Raw genomic sequence first — 25,665 nt, forward strand, 5'->3', positions numbered from 1 at the left:
TGCCATACCCTGTGGACGGCGCTTAATTGGAGCCAATTTCCTCCTACAACAGGACAATGACCCAAATCACAGCTCCAAACTATGCAATAACTATTTAGGGAAAAAGCAGTCATCTGGTATTCTGTTTGTAATGGAGTGGCCAGCACAGTCACTGGATCTCAACCCTATTGAGCTGTTGTGGGAGCAGCTTGACCGTATGGTACGTAAGAAGTGCCCATCAAACCAATCCAACTTGTGGGAGGTGCTTCAGGAAGCATGGGGTGAAATCTCTTCAGATTACCTCAACAAATTGACAACTAGAATGCCAAAGGTCTGCAAGGGTGTAATTGCTGCAAATGGAGGATTCTTTTTATCGAAAGAAAAGTTTGAAGGTCACAATTATTATTTCAATTAAAAATCATTATTTAGAACCTTGTCAATGTCTTGACTATATTTCCTATTCATTTTGCAACTAATTTCATGTATGTTTTCATGGAAAACAAGGACATTTCTAAGTGACCCCAAACTTTTGAACGGTAGTGTATGTTAATAGGTTAATACTAATGCTTACATTAAATGAATACTTTTTTAGAATAATAACAATCAATGTTATTTTCGTATGTCAATAACACATTTGCAATTACTGTAATTTTTTATCCCATATATTTCATTCAAATTAATTCTATTGCATTGGAATTCACTGGTGGATTGGTATGTAATAAATGTGTGTGTGTGTGTGTGTGTGCTGACCGTACCATTGCTGTATAGGAGCAGTAACCTGTACTGTATCCCATTGTTGGTCTTTCCCCCTGGCGTTTCCTGCCAACACACACACACTCAGTCAGGTCACAAAGAACAAAACCCACTACACACACAGATTTACAAAAGGCTGTCTTTAAATGTACCAAATATATATATTCGATATCAATATCAGAAACGATATAACAACTTTAAAAAAACGATATGTAAATAATTTTCAAAATATGTCCCACGATAAATATAACTAATGGGAATGAATTCAGTGACTTAGAGCCATATAAATGTGATACGACTATAGTCAGGCAACAGAACGCCGGAGTATAATACCCTACTAATTAATTGTATTTGTGTTTAACCAAAAATATTCGATTTTAATACTGGAACAATATCCTACTAAAATAAAATTGCATGTTTAAAGAGTTTTCTGGTGACAATTACAGACCTGCATAAATAATTCTAAACGTTTAGTGCTGTAATATTTTCAATAGCAATAAGTTATGATACAATTCATCGTTACAACGCTGAAATATGAGCAAATGATCGACGCGGACAGGGGCTTTAAGTTATGAATAATAAATACCACACAAAGTATCGAATAAAACAGCTTGTTCCTTCCATGTAGTCCAAACTAATATAAAAACAACTCAAAACCATATCTATAATAATTATTGTAAGACAACATTTGTATTTTTAATTGTAGTAATACATTAAGCAAATTATTCATAAGCCTCATGCACGTAAAGGAACTGCTGCAGATGTCAAATCAATATATCCATATGCTGCTGATAGGGTTATGGCTTTCATAATGTTTTGGGAAAGCTCACCTTTTCCTTTTCAACAAATCCAACGAAGCTGGTTCTCTCTATCTCCACCGGCTGCCCTTGTCTGTCGTACAGAGCCAGCACGAAGTGGAAGAAGTTGGATTTGCGAAGGTTGGAGGGCGGTTGTTTCTCGAAATGTGCCCGGTCTAGAGCCACTCCGCTGCGGATACAAGCAGCACCAAGCCCCATTAGCACAACTTTCACATGGATGCCACTGAATTACACATGAAGTAAAACAGTAAAACACTAACATTCTGGCCGCCGAAATTGTCAATATATCTTGACTTTTATTTTACATTTTAAACAATTTTGAAAATAAATTCAGGCTGAAATGTCATAATTCCACTAGGTCATTTGCACATGTCTGAAAAGAGTTATGGGCCAAACAAATATTATTTACAAATTGTCAAAGTATAGCCTTACCCTATATGAACAGTTGGGATTTGGTCGCTATATGGAGAGCCAATGCTAGATGTTGGGGACCTTTTGCCTAGTTAAATAAAGGTCAAATAAAACTGTAATAACCTAGGTGTCTCAAAAATAATGATTGTATTACTGTTTTACTGCGTTATAATTATTGACGTGTCATTATAAATAAATAACTAGTCTGTAAAATTAGGCCTGTGTCTGACAAGTTTAAATCCTTTGGATATAGTGTTTATTTTGATTGATTTGATAGGCTACTAGCTAATAGGTTACCTGAATAAGTTGCAATGAACAGAAACAAAACCATTGTGTAAGCTATGCTTTAGCCTAGCTTCAATCACAGACATGAAGTCTGCAAGCTACAATCAAATCCCCCAAGTCAATATTAGGCTATATGCCTAGAAAAGGAAACCAACAGTCCATTGGGAGCGCAATGCTGTCCCAAAACACATGTAGTCCGTCTCAGACAACGGGGCTGGGATAAAAACCATTCCCCGGGGCCAGTGTTGACTGGCTAGCCACCTCGGGCTTACCTCTGGGCGGCTGTGTTGGCGTCCAGCAGCCCGGCGCCCTGCATCCAGCTCCGCACGGCGTTCATCCCGGTCAACAAGGGCTCTTCTTTCATAACACTCCCGCTCCTCTGGATGTTCTCCTGGATCCCAAACATCAAAACTCACGTTTCCTCCTCCCGTCACACTATGTGCCTCTCGCTCCCTGTCTCTCTCGCTTCCCTTTTCTTCCTTCCCCGTGGCTTTTGATCACCCAGACGGAGAGAGATATTCGGTGCGCAAGTGGCGCGGTGTTTCACACTTATTTTTGTAGTTTTCACTCAGAAACTAGAGAGAGAGAACTATGAACGAGATGAGGGTCTGGAAAGGGTGCTGTCATCATCCAGGGGTTAGTGGGCTGTGCGTCAACAACTCTTGTGAAGCAGAAAAGTCCTCCCGGACCATCAGGTGAACGTGAGGGGGGGTCAGTTAATGTAACTTCAAAAGAGAACCAACATTTTAGAGAAGAGAAACAAGCATCAACCAATCAAATTATTTCTTCCTCTAGCCTACTGTTGCTTTATTGTCTTCAGAAATCTCTCACGGATGAAAAGAGCGCGCGAGGAAACGCTAGGCCATAGATCCGTTCGTTGCTCCTGTCCGTTCGCTGCTCCTGGAGTGATTTGTGGTCTCTCCTTCCCAAAGGAAACACTTCTGAAGGTCTCCGGTAACCGAACATGAGTGAACTCAGATGGAAGGGAAGCGGGCGTGTCTGGTGAAGAGGTGGGGTAACACCCCCACGTGCACGGTCGCTCATCATCATCTATCGATGTTCCTCAACCCAGCCATGTTGTATCCCTCGCCTAATGCGCACAGTCCTGCCCCAACCACTTAACCAGGGTGTGTGTATGTGTGTGTGTGTGCGTGTGCGTATGTGCGTGCGTGTGTGCGTGTGCGTATGTGCGTGCGTGTGTGTGCGTGATCATGCCTTCGGGATTTGACATCTCTCTCTCTCTCTCTCTCTCTCACTCTCACACACACACACACACACACACACACACAAACACACACACCCTCACCACCTTTCTAATGCAATGTTGCCATCTACTGTCTCATTCCCAACCAGAGATCTCAACCTGTACTTTGTCTCTTCTCACTCTCACCATAGACGCAGGAAGTAGGGATGCTGCAGCACCCTGATAAACTGAAATCATTTTGCCAAAATTAGTCAAAAAAACATTTGACTCCTGTCTGAACATTTGACTCCTGTCTGAACATTATCTGGAGATATTGCCACTAGTGCATCAGCCATCACCATGCTTCATCTTCATCATTGGGTGAGTCAGTGTCACTGGAAAGTGTATTTTATATACTATACATATACAGTACCGTCAAATGCTTGGACACACCTATTCATTCCAGGGGTTTTCTTTATTTGTAATATTTTCTACATTGTAGAATAATAGTGAAGACATCAAAACTATGAAATAACACATATGGAATCATATAGTAACCAAAAAAGTGTTAACAAAATCTAAATACATTTTATATTTGAGATTCTTCAAAGTAGCCACCCTTTGCCTTGATGACAGCTTTGCACACTCTTGGGGGGTATTGTGTGTAGATTGATGAGGGACATTTTTTTTCATCCATTTTAGAAAAAGTCAAGGGGTCTGAACACTTTCCAAATGCACTGTTAACCTCAAACTGAATATGGAGCACACAATTAAAAAGACATATCAAACTTATCAGGGTTTCCGTTATGAAGACTTGGAGCTGGACAAGTGACTGGGAAGATTTGAATTCAGCTGACATTTGAGAAATGTACCATTAATCCATATGCATTGTGGGTCATTAGGGTGTCCACCCACAAAGAGACATCAATAAATGAGGCATATTGGCCAAATGAGACACATTTATTCCTTGTGTTTTGATGTGTAGCATCAACTGTGTAGTCTATTGTTTCATTTGATTTTACTTTACTTAAACATGGTTCAGCTGTAAGAGATTTGAGCACTAAATGCATCAGGGCATTGCACGCATAAAGGCCTGTAGGCTTAGGGGTCCACTGTATAATATTAATACTAAACAAATACATATAAAGGAAGCTTCGTTTAGAGTGAGAGAGATATAGAGATATGCTATAACACCAATGTGTATCCTGTATACGTGTCAGACATGCTATTGTGTTTCTTATACAGACATGGGCGTACAGAAGGAGGTCATTTGTTATTTTTTGATCCAAATCTTTTTTTTAAAGATAAGTGTTATATTGTTGGATTATCGGAGTAACACTGGTAGGCCTGGAACATTCTTCAGAGACAATTGAAGCATTGGAGTGCATTTCCTTCATATCATAGGACTGCAGTATAATAGGCTAATAGCCGCACCGCACCAAACCTTCACAAAAGTTAATGAACTTTATTAAGGTAATATCAAAAGTAAGTCAAGCCATTGTTTAAAGAGAAAGTACAAGCTGGATATTACATAGAGGAAAACACATCATTACATTTGGAAGTTAATTTGGCCAAAGACAATGGCTCAACCGAATGAAGAATTAAAAACACTTGCGAACTGGTTAAAACCTTCACAAACATTTTGAACAGGCTATATTGGAAGGAGAATCTTTGCCCCAGTCTAAGGTCCTGAGAGCAGGTTTTCATAAAGAATATCTCTGTACTTTGCTCCTTTCAGGGGATTGTGTCAGGATTCCTCCAGACGTTATACTTGGTATTCAGGCCAAAGAGTTCAATCTTGATTTCCTTAGACCAGAGAATCTTGTTTCTCTTTTGGTGACGTTTGGCAAACTCCAAGCGGGCTGTCAACTGCCTTTTACTAAGGAATGGCTTCCACCTGGCCACTCTACCATAAAAGCCTGATTGGTGGAGTGCTGCAGAGATGGTTGTCCTTCTGGAAGGTTCTCCCATCTCCACAGAGGAACTCTGGAGCTCTGTCAGAGTGACCAGCGGGTTCTTGACCACCTCCCTGACAAATCCCCTGATTGCTTAGTTTGGCCGGGCGGCCAGCTCTAGGAAGAGTCTTGGTCGTTCCAAACTTCTTCCATTTAAGAATGATTGAAGCCACTGTGTTCTTGGGGACCTTCAATGCTGCAGACAGTTTTTGTTTCCCTTCCTCAGATCTGTGCCTCGACACAGTCCTGTCTTGGAGCTCTATGGACAATTCCTTCGACCTTATGGCTTGGTTTTTGCTCTGATGTGCATTGTCAACTGTGGGACCTTATATAGACAGGTGTGTGCCTTTCCAACTCATGTCTAATCAATTGAATTTACCACAGGTGGACTCCAATCAAGTTGTAGAAACATCTCAAGGATGATCCTTGGAAACAGGGTGCACCTGAGCTCAATTTCGAGTCTCATAGCAAAGGGTCTGAATACTTATGTAAATAAGTTATTTTCTGGTTTTTTTGCAAGCATGTAAAGGGCTACAATCAGACATGGTTAAATCAAGCTGAAAGGAAACTCATGGATGTTCCTAGAGCACAACTGCTGAGCAAGCGCACATGCCCAAGAGAGCAAGATCTCTTATCCAATCATCACTACCTACACCCCACAAAGTTCAGAACTATTTGCCATCATTAAAAAACATTGGCATATTCTACGCTTAGACACTAGGGAATGCACTTCAGCAGCCTCCTGCCTACAATAGAGCTAACAACATTAAAGACAGTGTTGTCCAATCCGACAACAGCCAAGGCGCAAACAAGACCATGCTCCTGCATATTACCCCAGTCAACTACAAGTGTGGCAATTGTACTCAATACCAGTACACAGTAGCATAGCTTAATCATGACGAGCCCAGGTGTCCCAAAATATTACGGCCCCTATCACCACCCATATTTCCCTGTTGTTGGAAAGACTGTGTGTTAATATTTGTCACGACTTCCGCCGAAGTCGGTCCTTCACCTTGTTCGGGCGGCGTTCGGCGGTCGACTTCACCGGTCTTCTAGCCATCGCCGATCCACCTTTCATTTTCCATTTGTTTTGTCTTGTTTTCCCACACACCTGGTTTACATTCCTTCATTACTCGTCATGTATATAACCCTCTCTTCCCCCATGTCTGTGTGTAGAATTGTTTGTTGTAAGTGTTTTGTGCAATTTAGAATGGTTTGCGATGGGTTATTTCAACCCGTATTTTGCTGTTCTAGGTGCCGTTTGTTTTTCCATCATTAAAGTGCTCCGGCTGTTACCCATTTCCGCTCTCCTGCGCCTGACTTCCCTGCAGCCAGTTATGCACCGCTTACAGAATTCCACACCTGAATATGGAGTCAGCAGGAGCAGGTGCCCCTGGTATAGGGGTCAAGGAGCGCGTCCGGGAGCACGCGGCGATGCTCCACCATCTCGGCGTCACCATGGACCGCGTCGTCCAAACCATGGACCGCTGGGAGAGACAGGGACAGTTCCTCCAGCGCCTCCAGTGAATTTTATAGACAGATCATTTGCCCATAGTTTAGTGGCTATGCCCTTCCCAGTTCACGCCTTAGACAGTCGACCATTAGGGTCAGGGTTGATTAGGGAGGCCACCGCTCCCCTGGGCATGGTGATGCAGGGGGGGTCACAAGGAGAGAATCAGTCTGTTCCTCATTGACAATTCCTGCGTTTCCAGTGGTGCTAGGCCTACCCTGGTTAGCTTGTCATGACCCCACTGTTTCATGGCAACAGAGGGCTCTCACCGGGTGGTCGCGAGAGTGCTCGGGGAGGTGTTTAGGGGTTTCCGTTGGTGCTACTACGATGGAAAGTCCAGACCAGGTCTCCACCGTACGCATTCCCCCTGAATATTCCGACTTGGCTCTCGCCTTCTCTAATAAGAAGGCGACTCAATTACCACCCCATTGTCGGGGGGATTGTGCGATAAATCTCCTGGTAGACGCCGCACTTCCCAGGAGTCACGTGTATCCCCTGTCACAGGCGGAGACGGCGGCTATGGAAACATATGTCTCCCTGCGTCAGGGGTACATTCGGTCCTCCACTTCACCTGCCTCCTCGAGTTTCTTTTTTTGTGAAGAAAAAGGAGGGAGGTCTGAGCCCATGTATTGACTATCGAGCCCTCAACCAGATCACTGTGAAGTACAGTTACCTGCTACCTCTCAAAACCACAGCGATTGAGTCAATGGGGATCACTGCACCTGTACATAGCCCATCTGTAAACAGCCCATCTATCTACCTACCTCATCCCCATACTGTATTTATTTATTTATCTTGCTCCTTTGCACCTCAGTATATCTACTTGCACATTCATCTTCTGCACATCTACCCTTCCAGTGTTTAATTGCTATATTGTAATTACTTCACCACCATGGCCTATTTAGTCGCTCTGGATAAGAGCGTCTGCTAAATGACTTAAATGTAAATGTAAATGTAAAATGTATTTCCTTAACTTACCTCATTTGCACTCACTGTATATAGACTTTTAGTTTTCTTTTGTTCTACTGTATTATTGACTGTATATTTTGTTTATTCCATGTTTAACTCTGTGTTGTTGTATGTGTCGAATTGCTATGCTTTATCTTGGCCAGGTCGCAGTTGCAAATGAGAACTTGTTCTCAACTAGCCTACCTGGTTAAATAAAGGTGAAATAAAAAATAAATAAATAAAAAATGAACAGGTTGCGCTTCTTCACCAAACTAGATCTCAGGAGCGCTTACAACCTGGTGCGTATCCGGGAGGGAGACGAGTGGAGGACAGCATTCAGTACTACCTCAGGGCATTATGAGTATCTCGTCATGCCGTACGGGTTGATGAATGCTCCATCAGTCTTCCAAGCCTTTGTAGACGAGATTTTCAGGGACTTGCACGAGCAGGGTGTAGTGGTGTATATTGATGATATTCTGATATACTCCGCTGCACGGGCCGAGCATGTGTCCCTGGTGCGCAGGGTGCTTGGTCGACTGTTGGAGCATGACCTGTATGTCCTTACAGCAGTCCGTCTCCTTCCTAGGTAACCGCATTTCCACCTCAGGGGTGGAGATGGAGAGTGAGCGCTTTTCAGCCGTGCGTAATTGGCAGACTCCCACCACGGTAAAGGAGGTGCAGCGGTTTTTAGGCTTTGCCAATTACTACCGGAGGTTTATCTGGGGTTTTGGTCAGGTAGCGGCTCCCATTACCTCACTGCTGAATGGGGGCCCGGTGCGTTTGCAGTGGTCGGCTGAGGCGGACAGGGCTTTTGGTCACCTAAGGGCTCTGTTTACCTCGGCTCCCGTACTGGCCCATCCGGATCCCTCTTTGGCGTTCACAGTGAAGGTGGACGCGTCCGAGGCTGGGATAGGAGCCATGCTCTCTCAGCGCTCGGGTACACCACCGAAGCTCCGCCCCTGTGCCTTCTTCTCAAGGAAGCTCAGCCCTGCGGAGCAAAACTATGACGGGGGGGACTGGGAACTGTTGGCCGTTGTCAAAACTTTGAAGGCATGGAGACATTGACTTGAGGGGGCTAAACACCCTTTTCTCATCTGGACTGACCACCGCAATCTGGAGTACATCCGGGCAGCGAGGAGACTGAATCCTCGCCAGGCAAGGTGGGCCATGTTTTTCACCGTTTTGTTTTCACCCTTTCGTACAGACCAGGTTCCCAGAATGTCAAGGCAGACGCACTGCCCCGGCTGTATGACACAGAGGAGCGGCCCATGGATCCCACCCCCATACTCCCGGCCTCCTGCCTGGTGGCGCCGGTAGTGTAGGAGCTGGACCCGGACATTGAGCAGGCGTGACGTGCAGAGCCCGCTCCCCTCCAGTGTCCCGCTGGGCATCTGTACGTTCCGTCTGCTGTCCGTGACCGACTGATCTATTGGGCTCACATGTCACCATCCTCTGGTCATCCAGGTATCAGTCGGACAGTGCGCTGTTTGAGTGGGAAGTACTGGTGGCCCACCTTGGCCAAGGACATGAGGGTTTATGTTTCCTCCTGCTCGGTGTGCACCCAGTGTAAGGCTCCTAGGCACCTGCCCAGAGGAAAGTTACACCCCTTACCCATTCCACAATGGCCATGGTCTCACTTGTCGATAGATTTTATCAGAGATCTCCCCCCTCACAGGGTAACACCACGATCCTGGTCATTGTGTACCGTTTCTCCAAGTCCTGCCATCTCCTTCTTTTGCCCGGTCTCCCTACGGCCCTACAGACTGCGGAGGTCTTGTTCACTCACATCTTCCGGCACTACGGGGTGCCTGATGATATAGTGTCTGACCAAGGTCTCCAGTTCATGTCGAGGGTCTGGAGAGCATTCATGGAGCATCTGGGGGTCTCGATCAGCCTTGCCTCGGGTTTTCACCCCGAGAGTAACGGGCAGGTGGAGAGAGTGAACCAGGATGTGGGTAGGTTTTTGTGGTCTTATTGCCAGGACCGGCCGGGGGAGTGAGCGGAATTCGTGCCCTGGGCAGAGATGGCCCAGAACTCGCTTCACCACTCCTCCACTAACCTCTCCCCCTTCTAGTGCGTATTGGGGTATCAGCCGGTTCTGGCTCCTTGGCATCAGAGTCAGACCGAGGCTCCTGCGGTGGACGACTGGTTCCGGCGTGCGAAGGAGACATGAGACGCCGCCCATGTTCACCTTCAGCGCGTCATGCTGCACCAGAAAGCCAGCGCAGACCGTCACCGAAGTGAGGCCCTGGTGTTCACACCGGGGGACCGGGTCTGGCTCTCGACCTGAAACCTGCCCCTCCGCCTGCCCTGCCGGAAGCTGGGTCCGCGGTTTGTGGGGCCGTTTAAAGTCCTGAGGAGACTGAACGAGGTGTGTTACAGGTTACAGCTCCCCCCGATTACCATATTAACCCCTCGTTCCATGTGTCTCTCCTCAGGCCGGTGGTGGCTGGTCCGCTCCAGGAGTCTGAGGTGCGGGAGGTTCCACCGCCCCCTCTGGACATCGAGGGGGCCCCGGCGTACACCGTTCACTCCATACTGGATTCGAGGCGTCAGGCGAGGGGCCTTCAGTACCTCGTGGAGTGGGAGGGGTACGGTCCGGAGGAGAGATGCTGGGTTCCGGTGGAGGACGTGTTGGACCCTTCAATGCTGCGGGAGTTCCACCATCTCTGTCCGGATCTCCCCACACCTCGCCCTCCGGGTCTTCCCCGAGGCCGGTGTCGGCGCGCGGCTGGAGGAGGGGTACTGTCATGACTTCCGCCGAAGTCGGTTCCTCTCCTTGTTCGGGCAACGTTCGGCGGTCGACGTCACTGGTCTTCTAGCCATCGCCGATCCACCTTTCATTTTCCATTTGTTTTGTCTTGTTTTCCCACACAGCTGGTTTACATTCCCTCGTTACTTGTCGTGTATATAACCCTCTGTTCCCCCCATGTCTGTGTGTGGAATTGTTTGTTGTAAGTGTTTTGTGCAATTTAGACTGGTTTGCGACGGGTTATTTCAACTCTTTTGTTCTGGGTGATGTTTGTTTTTGCATCATTAAAGTGCTCCGGCTGTTACCCATTTCTACTCTCCTGGGCCTGACTTCCCTGCAGCCAGTTACGCACCGCTTACAATATTACTAAACATTGTAACAGCAGAGCAGAACCTAATCTAAGGGCACATTTGAAGCTGTTACCAGAGAAGCCGCAATATAGCCTATACATTGAGCACCATGGACGGCGGTCAGAAAATAACCTGTATAAGTCTATCAGCACCACGGAAGCACAAAGCGGTCAAAAAACACCCTATTTTATCTGCAAATAATAGGCAATAGCCTATATTATAAAACCTAAACATATAGATCAATGTCTTGACAGAAACACTGAAACACAGCTAATGGCCAGTACATGCTCGCTGAAGTTATGCACGGCGGCAAAACTGACATACCGGCATTTCAAATGATCTGCCTCCCACAGAGGCCTATAGCAAAAACACCAGCAAATCAATCAAGTGGAGCATTCAAACATGGCAGCATAAACCTGCTCTCAGGACCTCAGACTGGGGCAAAGGTTCACCTTTCAATATAGCGTATTCAAAACTTCTGTGAAGGTTTAAACCAGTTCGCAAGTGTTTTTTTCTTCTTCATTCGGTTGAGCCATTTTCATTTTCTTTGGCCAAATTAACTTCCAGGTCTCTCACTGTAGTGCGCTTTGCTATTTCCTTCTTAAAACAGGCCCTAAAAGAGATTAATTGGCCAGGGAAGCTTGCTGATATATCTTTGCTGTAATGTTCAGCCAGCCAGCTGACGGTCTTGGAGAGCACATCATCATCTGCGTTGGCCAGGGTAGTTGGATGGATGGAGTCAAACAGACTCGATGTTGCCCGTAGACTTTTAAATCTGTTTGACAGCTGGTGGATAACGATGTCAAGGTTTGCATTAAAGACATTGACTCTAAAACTACTCTCCCCATCAGACAGCCGCTCGTCCTCACATAGCTAATCAAAATGATGCCTCGCCTTCCTTCTCCGAGTGTCTTCAAATGCGTTCTGAGCTCCCCATTTGTCAGCAAGGGTCTTTGCAGTGACTTTGGCCTTCTCAAAATCCTGTTGGATTCTGGACAGGACCTCTATCATGTCCTTGAGCAGGCTGACTGCCCTGTGCTGCTCTGCGTCTTTGGCCTGAAGCATTTTGGAGACGACGTTCACATTTTCTAAAACCATTTTCTTTTTCTGTGCTGCTGCATCATCCCTCTCGTCCTTCTTGCCACTTAAAAGCACAATCTTGGTGAGGGCCTTCATTATGTCCACATATCTGTATCTCAGGGCGGCAAGGGACTCATATCTAGATGACCAGCGGGTGGGACACAGTCGTTTTAGAGTTACGTTTTCTTTTTCTGATGCAAAATCAAATATACCACTCAACATTGACCATCTCTTTATGCTATGTCCGAAGAAGGTGTATAACAGTTCAACAGTATCATAAAACTATTTAATCTCTGGCACATTTTTGACAGAGTCGTTGAGAGCCAGGTTAAGATTCTGCGCTGCGCAATGCACATAAACAGCTAGTGGCTCTTTTTCGGATATTCTGGCCTGCACACCCGAATAGACCCCACTCATGTTAGCAGCTCCATCATACCCCTGCCCAGGACATTTTGAAATATCCAGCTCATTATCCTCTATGCTGCCCAGGATTTTATGTTGAAGCTCAGCTGCTGATGTGTCAGCAGTCTCCAGAAATCCCCAAAACGACTCTGTGATGGTCAGATCTGTGGCGACATTATTTGCATCCCTCGTCACTCTGATATAGCGATAAACTTGGCTTAACTGGTCTACTTTGGATACGTCCGTTGTGGTGTCCATAATAGTATAAAATAACAGGGCTTCCTGCATCTCTTCCTGAATGTCACACTTCACTCGCTCGGCTATGATATAAATCAGCTTATTTTGGATTTGAGGACTGAGATAGTTAACGGATCCTGCGGGGCGTTCTAAAAGTTCTTTCAGAACTGGTTCGTAAAATGACAGCAGTTAAATTATACTGAGAAAATTCCCATTGTTGGCCTGCCACATCTTTTCCCGGTGCCCTCTGAATGCCAAATTACATGATGCAAGTGTGAGGGTTATATTAACTATGCGCTCCAACACCTGTCACCAGAAATTTGCTGCGTTACGCATGCCTCTCTCCATTTTTGCATCAATAGTGCCATTGAGCTTCCATTGCTCATATACCAAACAGGCACCCATGTGAATCTGGGATATCTCATTACATGCTATTTTGGATGTTAGATGGCGCCAATCTCTCACCCCATTCACCCTCACATCAGAGAAGAAAGGGGCACTCCGATCTCCGAACAGCCAGCAAGGCTCACAATACGCGCAGTCCAGCTTGGCCGAATAACATAGCCATGTACGTGGACATTTGATTCCAGCCTTGGTTGTAGTGGTGTAATACATCGCCTTTCGTCATCTCTTGGGATGCCAGTAGGCTTACACGACACTAATGCAATAACGTGCCGTTTAACTTTTGCATCCACATCTTTTGCATAATGCCACCTGACAGTTGGATAGGTAGAAAGGCTGTCTGTCCCACCTGTTTCCTCAGCAGTCACGATTCTAGCCTCGCCCTGCTCCTCTTCCTCCCCGCCCTGCCCGGGGATAGCTTGTCCGGCCTGGCTTGTGCTCAGGGTCGTATCCTCCGATACCTGACAACCTGTATCCTCCTCTGGCAAAGTTGCTTCTTCTGTCACGATGGAACAGCTTGGCCTTGGCTCATTTGACCCGCTAAAAGCTGCTGCTGGCGATGACAAACCTACATCCTCTTCTGGTCCCACTACATTGCTTGTGCTAGCAAGCAAGGCTGCACTTTAACTGCATTTGAAAAAGGAATCTAATTTAATACATTTTGATACCTCCTTTGCTTTCTAATTTGTGGCCTTCCTCTTTTGGGCTATACTTTTGTGTTGATACATTGCTGATTTTTAAATCCGTAATTTTCTATTCTCGACTTCCTCTTTAAAAACTTTTTTCGGCTGTTGTTTCTTGATAGCTAGCTCAACAGTTGCTTAAAACGATGACAGATAAAACAGTGCTTTGGAGAGTATTTGCACAATGAATCCCAGAATGCATTTCGTTATTGTCACGGGTGTCGTAGGGTAGAGACCAAGACGCAGCGGGAAAATGTACACTCATCTTCTTTTTTATTTGGTGAAGAAGGAAAAACACATACAACGTATACAAAACAAAACGAACTTGACAGTCTTGTCAGGCAAACAGCTAAACAAGAACAATCTCCCACAAAATCCCATGAAAAACAAACTCCTAATTATAGGACCCTCAATCAGAGGCAACAATAACCAGATGCCTCCAATTGAAGGTCCAACCCCAATAAACTAAACATAGAAATACAAAAGACTAGATAGAACATAGAAAATATACTAACATAGAACAATGACTAACAAACCCTGGACTAATAAATCAAATACCCCTCTACCTAAACACATACAGAAAACACACCCTGAACCACATAAAACAAACACCCCCTGCCAGGTCCTGACCAAACTACAATAACAAATAACCCCTTTACTGGTCAGGACGTGACAGTTATCTTAACATGGTACGGAAACTATTCAATAATATCATTTATTTAACAAATTCATTGGATTTGTTTTGTCATCAATACATTAAAATATCATGCTGACTTATGTAGTGGCAAAAAAAAAACATTTTGTTGGTGAAACCATCAGTGGTGTCACGTGTACTCCCTCTCTGGCCTCTAGGTCATCAAGCTGCTGATTATCCTGCACACCTGTCACCATCGTCAGCACCTCACAACACTCACCTGGACTCCATCACCTCCTTGATTATCTTCCCTATATCTGTCCCTCCCCTTGGTTCTTTCCTCAGGTCTTATTGACTCTGTTTCATGTTGGTGCGTTGTTTGTGTTTATTGTTTTGTTTATTTATTAAAACACTCGCTCCCTGTACTTGCTTCCCGACTCTCACCGCACTCGTTACAAGTGGGATCATTTATCATTTATTTATCATAATTTACCTACGTTAAAGAAAGATCTTCTCGTCAAATCGTAGATGTGATGGACCCGCGTCAACAATTAATACTTGGGCATGGTGGGGCAGTATTTAAATGACATATAGGGCCCGCGGCTCCGCAGATCAATGGGCCCATGTACAGCTGCACCGTCTGAAGCTACGCCACTGCCAGTAAACCAAATGTATGAACATTTTCTCGCACCCCAGTTCGGGTCGAGACATAAAAATCGCAATGTGATCTATGTGATTCGCTGCCTGTGCGGCATATTTTAAAACTTCAAGGGAGTTACATACTAGAATGTGAAGTTCTATATGCTGACCCCAACAGCCCAGTGGCCCCCCTTTTCAAAGAGAGAGGAGACTCGCTTGGTGAGTTGTTTTATTTTGGAACAAGTCGGTAAAAAGTTGACAAACACTGAAGGTCCAGAGAGATGTTTTGGATCCATTCCTTAGAGACTTTAGTCCCCAGAGGTGTTTAATATATAGAAGGACTATAGTAGAGATACTCTGAATGATCGGCTATGAAAAGCCAACTGACATTTACTCCTGAGGTGCTGACCTGTTGCACCCTCGACAACCACTGTGATTATTATTAATTGACCATGCTGGTCATCTATGAACATTTGAACATCTTGGCCATGTTCTGTTATAATCTCCATCCGGCACAGCCAGAAGAGGACTGGCCACCCCTCATAGCCTGGTTCCTCTCTAGGTTTCTTCCTAGGTTCTGGCCTTTCTAGGGAGTTTTTTCTAGGCACTGTGCTTCTACACCTACATTGCTTGCTGTTTGGTGTTTTAGGCTGGGTTTCTTTACAGCACTTTGAGATATCAGCTGATGTAAGAAGGGCTTTATAAATACATTTGATTTGATTGGTATGCCCCCCTTATTTGTTTACACATGGAGGGAGCTTACTAGCTCACTAACTGTTGTCCAAACAAGTTGTTAGACCTCTTTGCCTTAGCTTTTCATGTTTATAGTTGTTATCCCTAGTGTTATTTAGCCATGTTTATTTCTCAATACACATATTCAGCATGTATTATATAGTAGTGGTTGTATAACAATTACACCTACTGTAGTTGAAAAAAGCTTGTGCAGTTTTCCAATTGTTGTTCACTGATTTCACTCCTGTATTTAATTGCTAGGTGGGGACATGGACCACAGCACAGCACACCCTGAGTACTAACCTGCATGGTCTAGGGGTGGGACTAATAATAACAAGATAACTCATGTAAAATATACTGTTTCCGTAAAATGTATATAGGTTCAGAACTTTTGTGGAACAGCACAATTAAAAATACATGCCAAATAGAAATCAAACTGGATGGACATCAGAAATGGATGAGAGAGGTTCAGAGTAGAGGAAGGCCAGGACTAAAAACAAACAAAATGTAACTACTGTATTGTAAAATATACTGTGTCCGTAAAATGTATATAGTATGTATAAGCTGGAAGTAGAAGCCTAAGTGTTGTTGTTCATTAGTTTACATCAATTGGGGGAGGGTTTAGTGGAAAATAATAAAGGAAAATATATTTTGAAAAGATGTATGTGTGTATTATAGATCAGGATATATGGGAACTACTTCAAGACTGTTGGAAAAGCATTCCAGGTAACTACCTCATGAAGCTGGTTGAGAGAATGCCAAGAGTGTGCAAAGCTGTCATCAAGGGTGGCTACTTTGAAAAATCTCAAATATAAAATATATTTTCATTTGTTTAACACTTTTTTTGTTACAACATGAATCCATATGTGTTATTTCATAGTTTTGATGTCTTCACTATTATTCTACAATGTAGAAAAATCCTGGATTGTATACCTGTCAGCAATGGGGATGGCTGAAATAGCCAAATACACTAATTAGAAGAGGTGTCCACATACTGCTGTATATATAGTGTATTTTAATCTTAAGGGTTAGGTTTAGGTTTAGGATTAGGTTTAGGGTTAGCATTAGGGTTAGGTTAAGGGTTTGGGAAAATATGATTTTTTTATGGTGAAAAAATTGTACACTAAAAAACACAGCTCGTGTGTGTGGTGTGTGTGGTGGTGTGTGTGTGTGTGTGTGTGTGTGTGTGTGTGTGTGTGTGTGTGTGTGTGTGTGTGTGTGTGTGTGTGTGTGTGTGGACCATCTGACTCTCGGAATTTCCATCAGTCCCAGGCAGGTACATGGTTTCGTTCACATTGTCATTACAGAAAATGTTTCTTGTTTGTTTTGAGCCTATTAGTAGTTGTATAGTGAGTCTGCCAGAAAGAGCTTACATCACTGTGGCCTCTTCTGCTTTCATCTGAAGGAGCTGAACCAAAGATGCAATCCAGGTTAACCACACACTGCTGCCTTAGTGTGCATCCCTAATGCCATCATATTCCCTTTAGAGTGCACTACTTTTGACCAGGGCCCATATGGCTTTGATTAAAAGTAGTGCACTATATAGGGAATAGGGTGCCATTTGGGATGCACTTTTACAAACTGCACATACAGTAGCAAAGTTGGACAGCATGTTACTTTGGGATGCACACCTTGTCTATGGGCTGGCTGGGGTTTCCATTCATGTGACATAGAACTCCAGGCTGAAATTCACAATATAGATTCCCAAGTCATGTTGTTCTACTCTATTCTACCAACTTATAGGTACATGGTCAGATGATCACATGTTTGAAAATAGTAATATTGAAAATTATGGGGTTTCCAATGCATGTGTGTTAATGTGTGAATGTGTATGTGTGTGTGATAGAAAGACACCATGCATCTCGCTATCCTCTGTCTACACTAAACATATGGGATTCTTATTTCAGTGTTGTAGTACAAAACTAACTCGAGAGTGATACATTTGTCCTCGGTCTTGACCCGTCATTTCTTCCTGAGACCAGCAGATTTAAAAAAAAAAAAAATCATTATCAGCTTCCATTCAGTCATAAAACCGCTTCTCCAGGCCAAATATATATAATATATATATATTTTTATACTTTATCTTTGACCATCATTCTATCTCCCGCCCAGAAACTCCATTCCCACTTGTCTCCAATTCCACATCCCAACACTCAGCTTCCCTCAGCCCATCCCACCTATCTCTGCTGGCCACCCTCTTTGGATTTCTACGCAACAGATATCTTTCAACTATGCTGTGATGTTTAACCTACAATTTCAATCTAATCGAATAGAATCCACAGATTGCGAATTGAAGATAAATACTTTTAATAAGAATATTAGTATATTAGTAATTGACTGACCCAATCTCTCCAGATCTCCTAACAGTACTATTTCTAGTGTCACGCATGTGTGTAAAAACGGACCAAGGCGCAGCGTGAGTATCGTTCCACATCTTTATTATATTGTGAAACTTAAACTATATTGTGAACAATAAACTATAAACAAAACACAAACCGTGACGACAGAGGTGCAACATGCACTAACTCAAAATAATCTCCCACAAACACAGGTGGGAAAAACAACTACTTATATATGATCCCCAATTAGAGACAACGATGACCAGCTAGCTGCCTCTAATTGGGAATCATACAAAACCCCAACATAGAAAAAAGAAACTAGAACACAACATAGAAAACATAAACTAGATAAAACCCCCCAGTCACGCCCTGACCTACTCTACCATAGAAAATAAGAGCACTCTATGGTCAGGACGTGACATCTAGGGTCAATTTTATATAATTTTTATGCATTTTCAGCCATTCCTGAACCTGAGACCAGAAACAGGCTACCTGAGGGCAATACCAAAATAAATAGTCTGTTGATTCTCTATCCTCACAACAAAATCTGCACAGCTTCGATGATTTTATGCCCCAAATATTCAACATTTTGTTGGTGACAAGAATTCTCTACAATAATTTTAGCTGAAAAGCACGAAGTCTTGAATCTTGCGTTGTTTTATATATCAACTCATACACCCTGTACCATGGAATCGGTACATCAAACATTTCTTCCCAACTATTTTGAAATTTGTACGGCACAGTCGTCAACATACTGGTCCTCAAATGAAACTGGTATACTTTCTACCTGACGGGTATGAGGAAATCACAGCATTTGCCGATGTCGTCCTTCCGCATCTGTGGCGGAAGGTGGCCGAGCTACAGCAGTGTTGGTCAGACCATGAGACATCCTGAAAATAGGTCTTCTTACGAAAACATCTGTAGCGTCCGAATGGTTATGACCACTCTATGGAAAGAGGAACACGATGGTGTTCTCCATTTCGCTGTATGACCCCCCATAAGTGTCACGGGACAAGTAGTGTCAGAGATGACGTAATAATTTAACAACCATGTTAAACCCAATTATCTCACATAGAGTGAGTCCATGTGACTTATTATATGACTTGTTAATTAAGCACATTTCTACTCCTGAAGTTATTTAGGCTTGCCATAACAAGGTATTTTTTTCAGCATTTCATATTTTGTAAAATAAATAATAAAAATAATAAAATAAGCTAAGTTAGCACCAAAGCTATTTTAGTCAGGCTAACGTTAGCTAGCTAAGTTAGCACCAAAGCTATTTTAGTCAGGCTGACGTTAGCTAGCTAAGTTAGCACCAAAGCTATTTTAGTCGGGCTGATTGTAGCTAGCTACGTTAGCACCAAAGCTATTTCAGTCAGGCTGACGTTAGCTAGTGTAACCAGTGCTGTACTGCACCGCTGTAACTCTGCGTTGTGTGTGGTTGATTGAGACTATAGACGTGGACTTTGGAGATCGGGTAATTTTAATTAAGCATCCTGCATCTACATCCAAAAGAAAATAAAACATTTGTAGAGCACATATGTTCTGCGAATCGTCGCCTCTTTCTCTCATAGTGCATCGAAATGATTTTCGAATACAAAAATTAGTACAGCCTCTCCTTATTATGCATCAACACATAACATATTTTACATAGATAAAACCACATACCTGCATCCAAAAGAAAATAAAACATTTGTAGAGCACATATGTTCTGCGAATCATCGCCTCTTTCTACAACAGATGCACAATACAAGGGACTGGGATCATTCGAGGAGCTAGCCATCGTTCACACATACAATAGCCTGCTAATACCTTAGCTAGATATTAACCACATGTTCAATTCAGAATGTTGATATCATCCTAAAAAGTACAATTACAAGTGCATCTTAACAATACTTATGAGTAACCTCTAAATATACAACATTATTCATGAACAAAACACTGTGTGTATGACTTTGTGCTTAAAAGAATCAAACTACCTCTCATAGTGCATCAAAATGATTTGAGTACAAGCACGCAGGGCAACACGTAAGTACACACTCCCCTACTCCCAGGATGCAGGCATGCATAATAACAAATCAACATGACATATTAATATATGAAACTGGTGAAATTCACACAGTACTCTAACAACTGTTACACTAGCTAGCTAAGTTAGCACCAATGCTATTTTAGCCAGGCTGATGTTAGCTAGCTAAGTTAGCACCAAAGCTATATTATCCAGGCTGACATTAGCTAGCTAGCTAAGTTAGCACCAAAGATATTTTAGCCAGGTTGATGTTAACTAGCTAAGTTAGCACCAAAGCTATTTTAGCCAGGCTGATGTTAGCTAGCTAAGTTAGCAACAAAGCTATTTTAGTCAGGCAGATGTTAGCTAGCTAAGTTAGCCCCAAAGCTATTTTATTCAGGCTGACGTTAGCTATCTAAGTTAGCACAAAAGCTATTTTAGCCAGGCTGATGTTAGCTAGCTAAGTTAGCACCAAAGCTAGCACAGTGTCTCAATCTTCCCCTTTTCAATTGCAGTTTCAGATAAGCAGCTAGTTCACGCTAGTAAAAACGTAGCTAGTGCCCTTAATGGCTAGTGCCCAAAGAGGGGAAAAGTGCAGCACATAATATTTTTTGGGGCAGTGCAGAAGACTGTAAGTAAAGGAATGAATGGCTACAAAGGTAACTAGCTACACTGTACAATTTTTATAACTAGGATAGTCAGTTAAGAACAAATTCTTATTTTACAATGACTGCCTACCAGGGAACAATGGGTTAACTGCTTTTTTTCAGGGGATTTCTACCTTGTCAGCTCAGGGATTTGGTCCAGCAACCTTTCAGTTACTGGCCCAACGCTCTAACCACTAGGCTACCTCCTGCCCTATGTACTCAACTAGCTAGCTATACCTATTTCCAGACAATAAATAAATAATTAGCTAACAAAAGCAGAATCGAATTAATTTTAATAAGCTTATCCCATCATTGTTAAGGCCAGCCATTTTTGTTACATGATAAAGGTATTTGATCAATTGAGAGAGTGGGAGAGAGAGCACCACCCATGTTGAGGCAGGGAGAGGACCAACAGCTAGCAATGAAGAAGCAGCCCTCTTCCGGGGGGCCGGAACTAAATGAATGAATCTGGTGTCGGATTTGGCCCGGAATAGAAATGAATGACTGCCCAGAATCGGCCCAAGTACATTTCCGTCTTCCGGAATTCAGCCGACTTTGCCGGCATCTTACCAGAATCCCCCCAGAAGCGGCCTGATGCAAATTTAAATAAATATATACAAAATTACCGGATTTAGTCATTTTAAATGTTACTATTATACTTTTTATAAATACAAATTATACCCATCCACAAAAAAATATTTTGTGTTGGAGGAAACACACTTTACACCTGGTGACCATGTCAGCGTGCATGCGCCTGGCGTCAATACAGCGCGAGGGGACAAGGACATCCCGGCCGGCCGAACCCTCCCCCGAACCCTCCCCTAACTCAGACAACACTGGCCAATTGTGCGTCGCCTCATGGGTTTCCCGGTAGCTGCCGGCAAGGGTCTCGAGCCAGCATCTGTAGCAATGCAGTTTGCATTGCGATGCAGTGTCTTAAACCACTGCGCCACTCGGAAGGCTCCTTCCAAAAAGTTTTTAATGCTTATCAATTGCTTATCAATTGCCTTAGTATCAAAATACTAAAATACTACAACGGACTCATAAAGAATTTCATTTCAATGTTAATTGTATTTTTTCAGAAACAATGAGAAAATATGCAGCCCGTGTAATCATCTGCCAGAGTAGAGTAGCCCCAATCGGCCCGAGGCCCAAGTAATACATTTGGGCCAGATATCTCTCACCGCAATTGGCCCGAGCTCAGTCCCCGCATTCTAGCCATGAGTAATGAGTAATACTAGCCATGAGTAATACTGCCGAAGGCGGCCCAGACTCAGGCCACATGACATCGGCCGAGTCTGACTCTCAGCCGAGTGCCCCGACTCTCAGCCGGAATCGGCCCAGATCCACTGTGCTAGCTGGGCAGGTGAGAAATTGGATTTTGAGTTATAAGGCAGTCTGGTAAAACACATTGCAAAGCAATTTACATCACACACAGATTGAAACTATCGGTTCAGCTCCTCATCTTTGCTGACAGTAGCCCAAGTGCTATAACAAATGTTGTTACCGGCATTCTGATTTAATTTGGTTGTCATGGAAGTTGAAGATGTGTCTGTGCGCAACAATGATGCAAAGCAGATTGAACCATGTTGCCGTTTGTCATATCCACTAGGAGAAGCTGGATACCATAGATAGGAAAACAATAGGCCCGAATTGTATTTCTGGAAGTGACAGGCGTAAACAGGTACAGTGCCGTGAAAAAGTATTTGCCCCCTTTCTGATTTTCTATTTTTGCATATTTTTGATACTGAATGTTATCAGATCTTCAACCAAAACCTGATATTAAATAAAGGGAACTTGAGTTTACAAATAACAAAATAAATTGATACTTCATTTATTTATTTAATTAACTAAGTTATGCAACACCCAATTCCCCTGTTCGTAAGTAATTGCCCCTTTACACTCAATAACTGGTTGTGCCACCTTTAGCTGAAATTACTGCAACCTTCCTGTAGTTGTTGATCAATCTCTCACATCGCTGTGGAGGAATTAAGGCACACTCTGGCATGCAGAACTGATTTATCTCAGTGACATTTATTGGGTTTCAAGCAAGAACTGCTTGTTTCAAGTCAGGCCACAACATCTCAATTGGGATTACGTCTGGACTTTGACTAGGCCATTACAAAACTTCAAATTTGTGGCTTTTCAACCATTTTCATGTAGACTTGATTGTGTGTTTTGGATCGTTGTCTTTCTGCATGACTTAGCTCTAGCTCACAGATGCATGGCCTGACATTCTCCTCTTGAATTCTCTGATACAGAGCAGAATTCATGGTTCCTTCTTAAGGCAAGTCATCCAGACTTGTTTACGCTGCTGTGTGTTTTGTTGCCGATCTTACTTTGCTACCTGGTGGTTTTTTACTTTTTCATTACCGTATATTTTTACTTTTTCCCTCACTCAACTTTTTTCATTCAACTTTTTCGGGGGTTTTATCTGGACATGGTTCGTCAGGACTTCAAACAGCCGAAGCTAAGTAACATTAACATGATGCCTTCTAATTGCAGTCGTTGTACTTATAATATACAGGAGAACGATCGCCTTACGGCAAGGATAGCTGTGCTGCAAGCCCAGCTTCAGACGCGATCGTTATGCAAGGGTAATTTCAGTGTAGGAAAGGATGAAACAGCGTCTGTGCCACCAGTAAGTACAGATAGTAACGTTAGTATAAACCCCCTCGCACGGTCCCCGCAGCCGGACATCTTTCTCATGGCTTCTGGAGGGAAACGCTGTAGGAATGCTCAACCGGTGTCGCTTATTCAGCCGACAGAAACTTTCAACCGGTTCTCCCCATTAAGCGAGTCGGAGTCGGAGGCCGAGACTTCTCTGGTCTCTACTCCTCCCGTTGTGGGGTCTGAGACGCCGACGGCTCCCACCATTAGCTCTGACAAATTGAAAACCCTAGTCATTGGCGACTCCATTACCCGCAATATTAGACTTAAAACTAATCATCCAGCGATCATACACTGTTTACCAGGGGGCAGGGCTACCGACGTTAAGGCTAATCTAAAGACGGTGCTGGCTAAAGCTAAAACTGGCGAGTGTAGAGAGTATAGAGATATTGTTATCCACGTCGGCACCAACGATGTTAGGATGAAACAGTCAGAGGTCACCAAGCGCAACATAGCTTCAGCGTGTAAATCAGCTAGAAAGATGTGTCGGCATCGATTAATTGTCTCTGGCCCCCTCCCAGTTAGGGGGAGTGATGAGCTCTACAGCAGAGTCTCACAACTCAATCGCTGGTTGAAAACTGTTTTCTGCCCCTCCCAAAAGATAGAATTTGTAGATAATTGGCCCTCTTTCTGGGACTCACCCACAAACAGGACCAAGCCTGGCCTGCTGAGGAGTGACGGACTCCATCCTAGCTGGAGGGGTGCTCTCATCTTATCTACGTACATAGACAGGGCTCTAACTCCTCTAGCTCCACAATGAAATAGGGTGCAGGCCAGGCAGCAGGCTGTTAGCCAGCCTGCCAGCTTAGTGGAGTCTGCCACTAGCACAGTCAGCGTAGTCAGCTCAGCTTTCCCCATTGAGACCGTGTCTGTGACTCGATCTAGGTTGGGCAAAATTAAAAATGGCGGTGTTCGCTTTAGCAATCTCACTAGTATAAAGACCTCCTCCATTCCTGCCATTATTGAAAGAGATTGTGATACCTCACATCTCAAAATTGGGTTACTTAATGTTAGATCCCTCACTTCCAAGGCAGTTATAGTCAATGAACTAATCACTGATAATAATCTTGATGTGATTGGCCTGACTGAAACATGGCTTAAGCCTGATGAATTTACTGTGTTAAATGAGGCCTCACCCCCTGGTTACACTAGTGACCATACCCCCCGTGCATCCGGCAAAGGCGGAGGTGTTGCTAACATTTACGATAGCAAATTTCAATTTACAAAAAAAAAAACAACAATGACGTTTTCGTCTTTTGAGCTTCTAGTCATGAAATCTATGCAGCCTACTCACTCACTTTTTATAGCTACTGTTTACAGGCCTCCTGGGCCATATGCAGTGTTCCTCACTGAGTTCCCTGAATTCCTATCGGATCTTGTAGTCATAGCAGATAATATTCTAATTTTTGGTGACTTTAACATTCACGTGGAAAAGTTCACAGACCCACTCCAAAAGGCTTTCGGAGCCATCATCGACTCAGTGGGTTTTGTCCAACATGTCTCTGGACCTACTCACTGCCACAGTCATACTCTGGACCTAGTTTTGTCCCATGGAATAAATGTTGTGGATCTTAATGTTTTTCCTCATAATCCTGGACTATCGGACCACCATTTTACTACGTTTGCAATTGCAACAAATAATCTGCTCAGACCCCAACCAAGGAGCATTAAAAGTCGTGCTATAAATTCTCAGACAACCCAAAGATTCCTTGATGCCCTTCCAGACTGCCTCTGCCTACCCAAGGACGTCAGAGGACAAAAATCAGTTAACCACCTAACCGAGGAACTCAATTTAACCTTGCGAAATACCCAAGATGCAGTTGCACCCCTAAAAATTAAAAACATCTGTCATAAGAAACTAGCTCCCTGGTATACAGAAAATACACAAGCTCTGAAGCAAGCTTCCAGAAAATTGGAACGGAAATGGCGCCACACCAAACTGGAAGTCTTCCGACTAGCTTGGAAAGACAGTACCGTGCAGTATCGAAGAGCCCTCACTGCTGCTCGATCATCCTATTTTTCCAACTTAATTGAGGAAAATAAGAACAATCCGAAATTTCTTTTTGATACTGTCGCAAAGCTAACTAAAAAGCAGCCTTCGCAAATGGAGGATGGCTTTCACTTCAGCAGTAATACATTTATGAACTTTGAGGAAAAGATCATGATCATTAGAAAGCAAATTACAGACTCCTCTTTAAATCTGGGTATTCCTCCAAAGCTCCATTGTCCTGAGTCTACACAACTCTGC

General features: G+C 43.6%; 2 protein-coding genes across 3 annotated transcripts in view; both read right to left on the minus strand.

The window, feature by feature from the left end:
- LOC106604287 (transcription factor COE1) overlaps window positions 1-3,340 on the minus strand; it is a 108,286-nt gene extending 104,946 nt beyond the window's left edge. For both annotated transcript variants that reach the window (XM_045717922.1, XM_045717920.2), the window contains exons 1-3: window positions 2,519-3,340; window positions 1,563-1,719; window positions 735-798 (exon numbers count right to left, since the gene is read on the minus strand). In XM_045717922.1, coding sequence (XP_045573878.1) covers window positions 735-798; window positions 1,563-1,719; window positions 2,519-2,652 — 355 coding nt within the window. In that variant the 5' untranslated portion in view covers window positions 2,653-3,340. The remainder of the gene's footprint in view (window positions 1-734; window positions 799-1,562; window positions 1,720-2,518) is intronic.
- Window positions 3,341-11,817: 8,477 nt separating this feature from the next.
- Window positions 11,818-25,665, minus strand: part of LOC106604286 (interleukin-12 subunit beta-like) — a 33,870-nt gene continuing 20,022 nt past the window's right edge. Inside the window, exon 8 of the mRNA XM_014198775.3 lies at window positions 11,818-12,163. Coding sequence (XP_014054250.3) covers window positions 11,818-12,163 — 346 coding nt within the window. The remainder of the gene's footprint in view (window positions 12,164-25,665) is intronic.

The sequence above is a fragment of the Salmo salar genome, chromosome 05 (assembly GCF_965601325.2).
Source record: "Salmo salar chromosome 05, fSalSal1, whole genome shotgun sequence".
Taxonomy (NCBI): domain Eukaryota; kingdom Metazoa; phylum Chordata; class Actinopteri; order Salmoniformes; family Salmonidae; genus Salmo; species Salmo salar.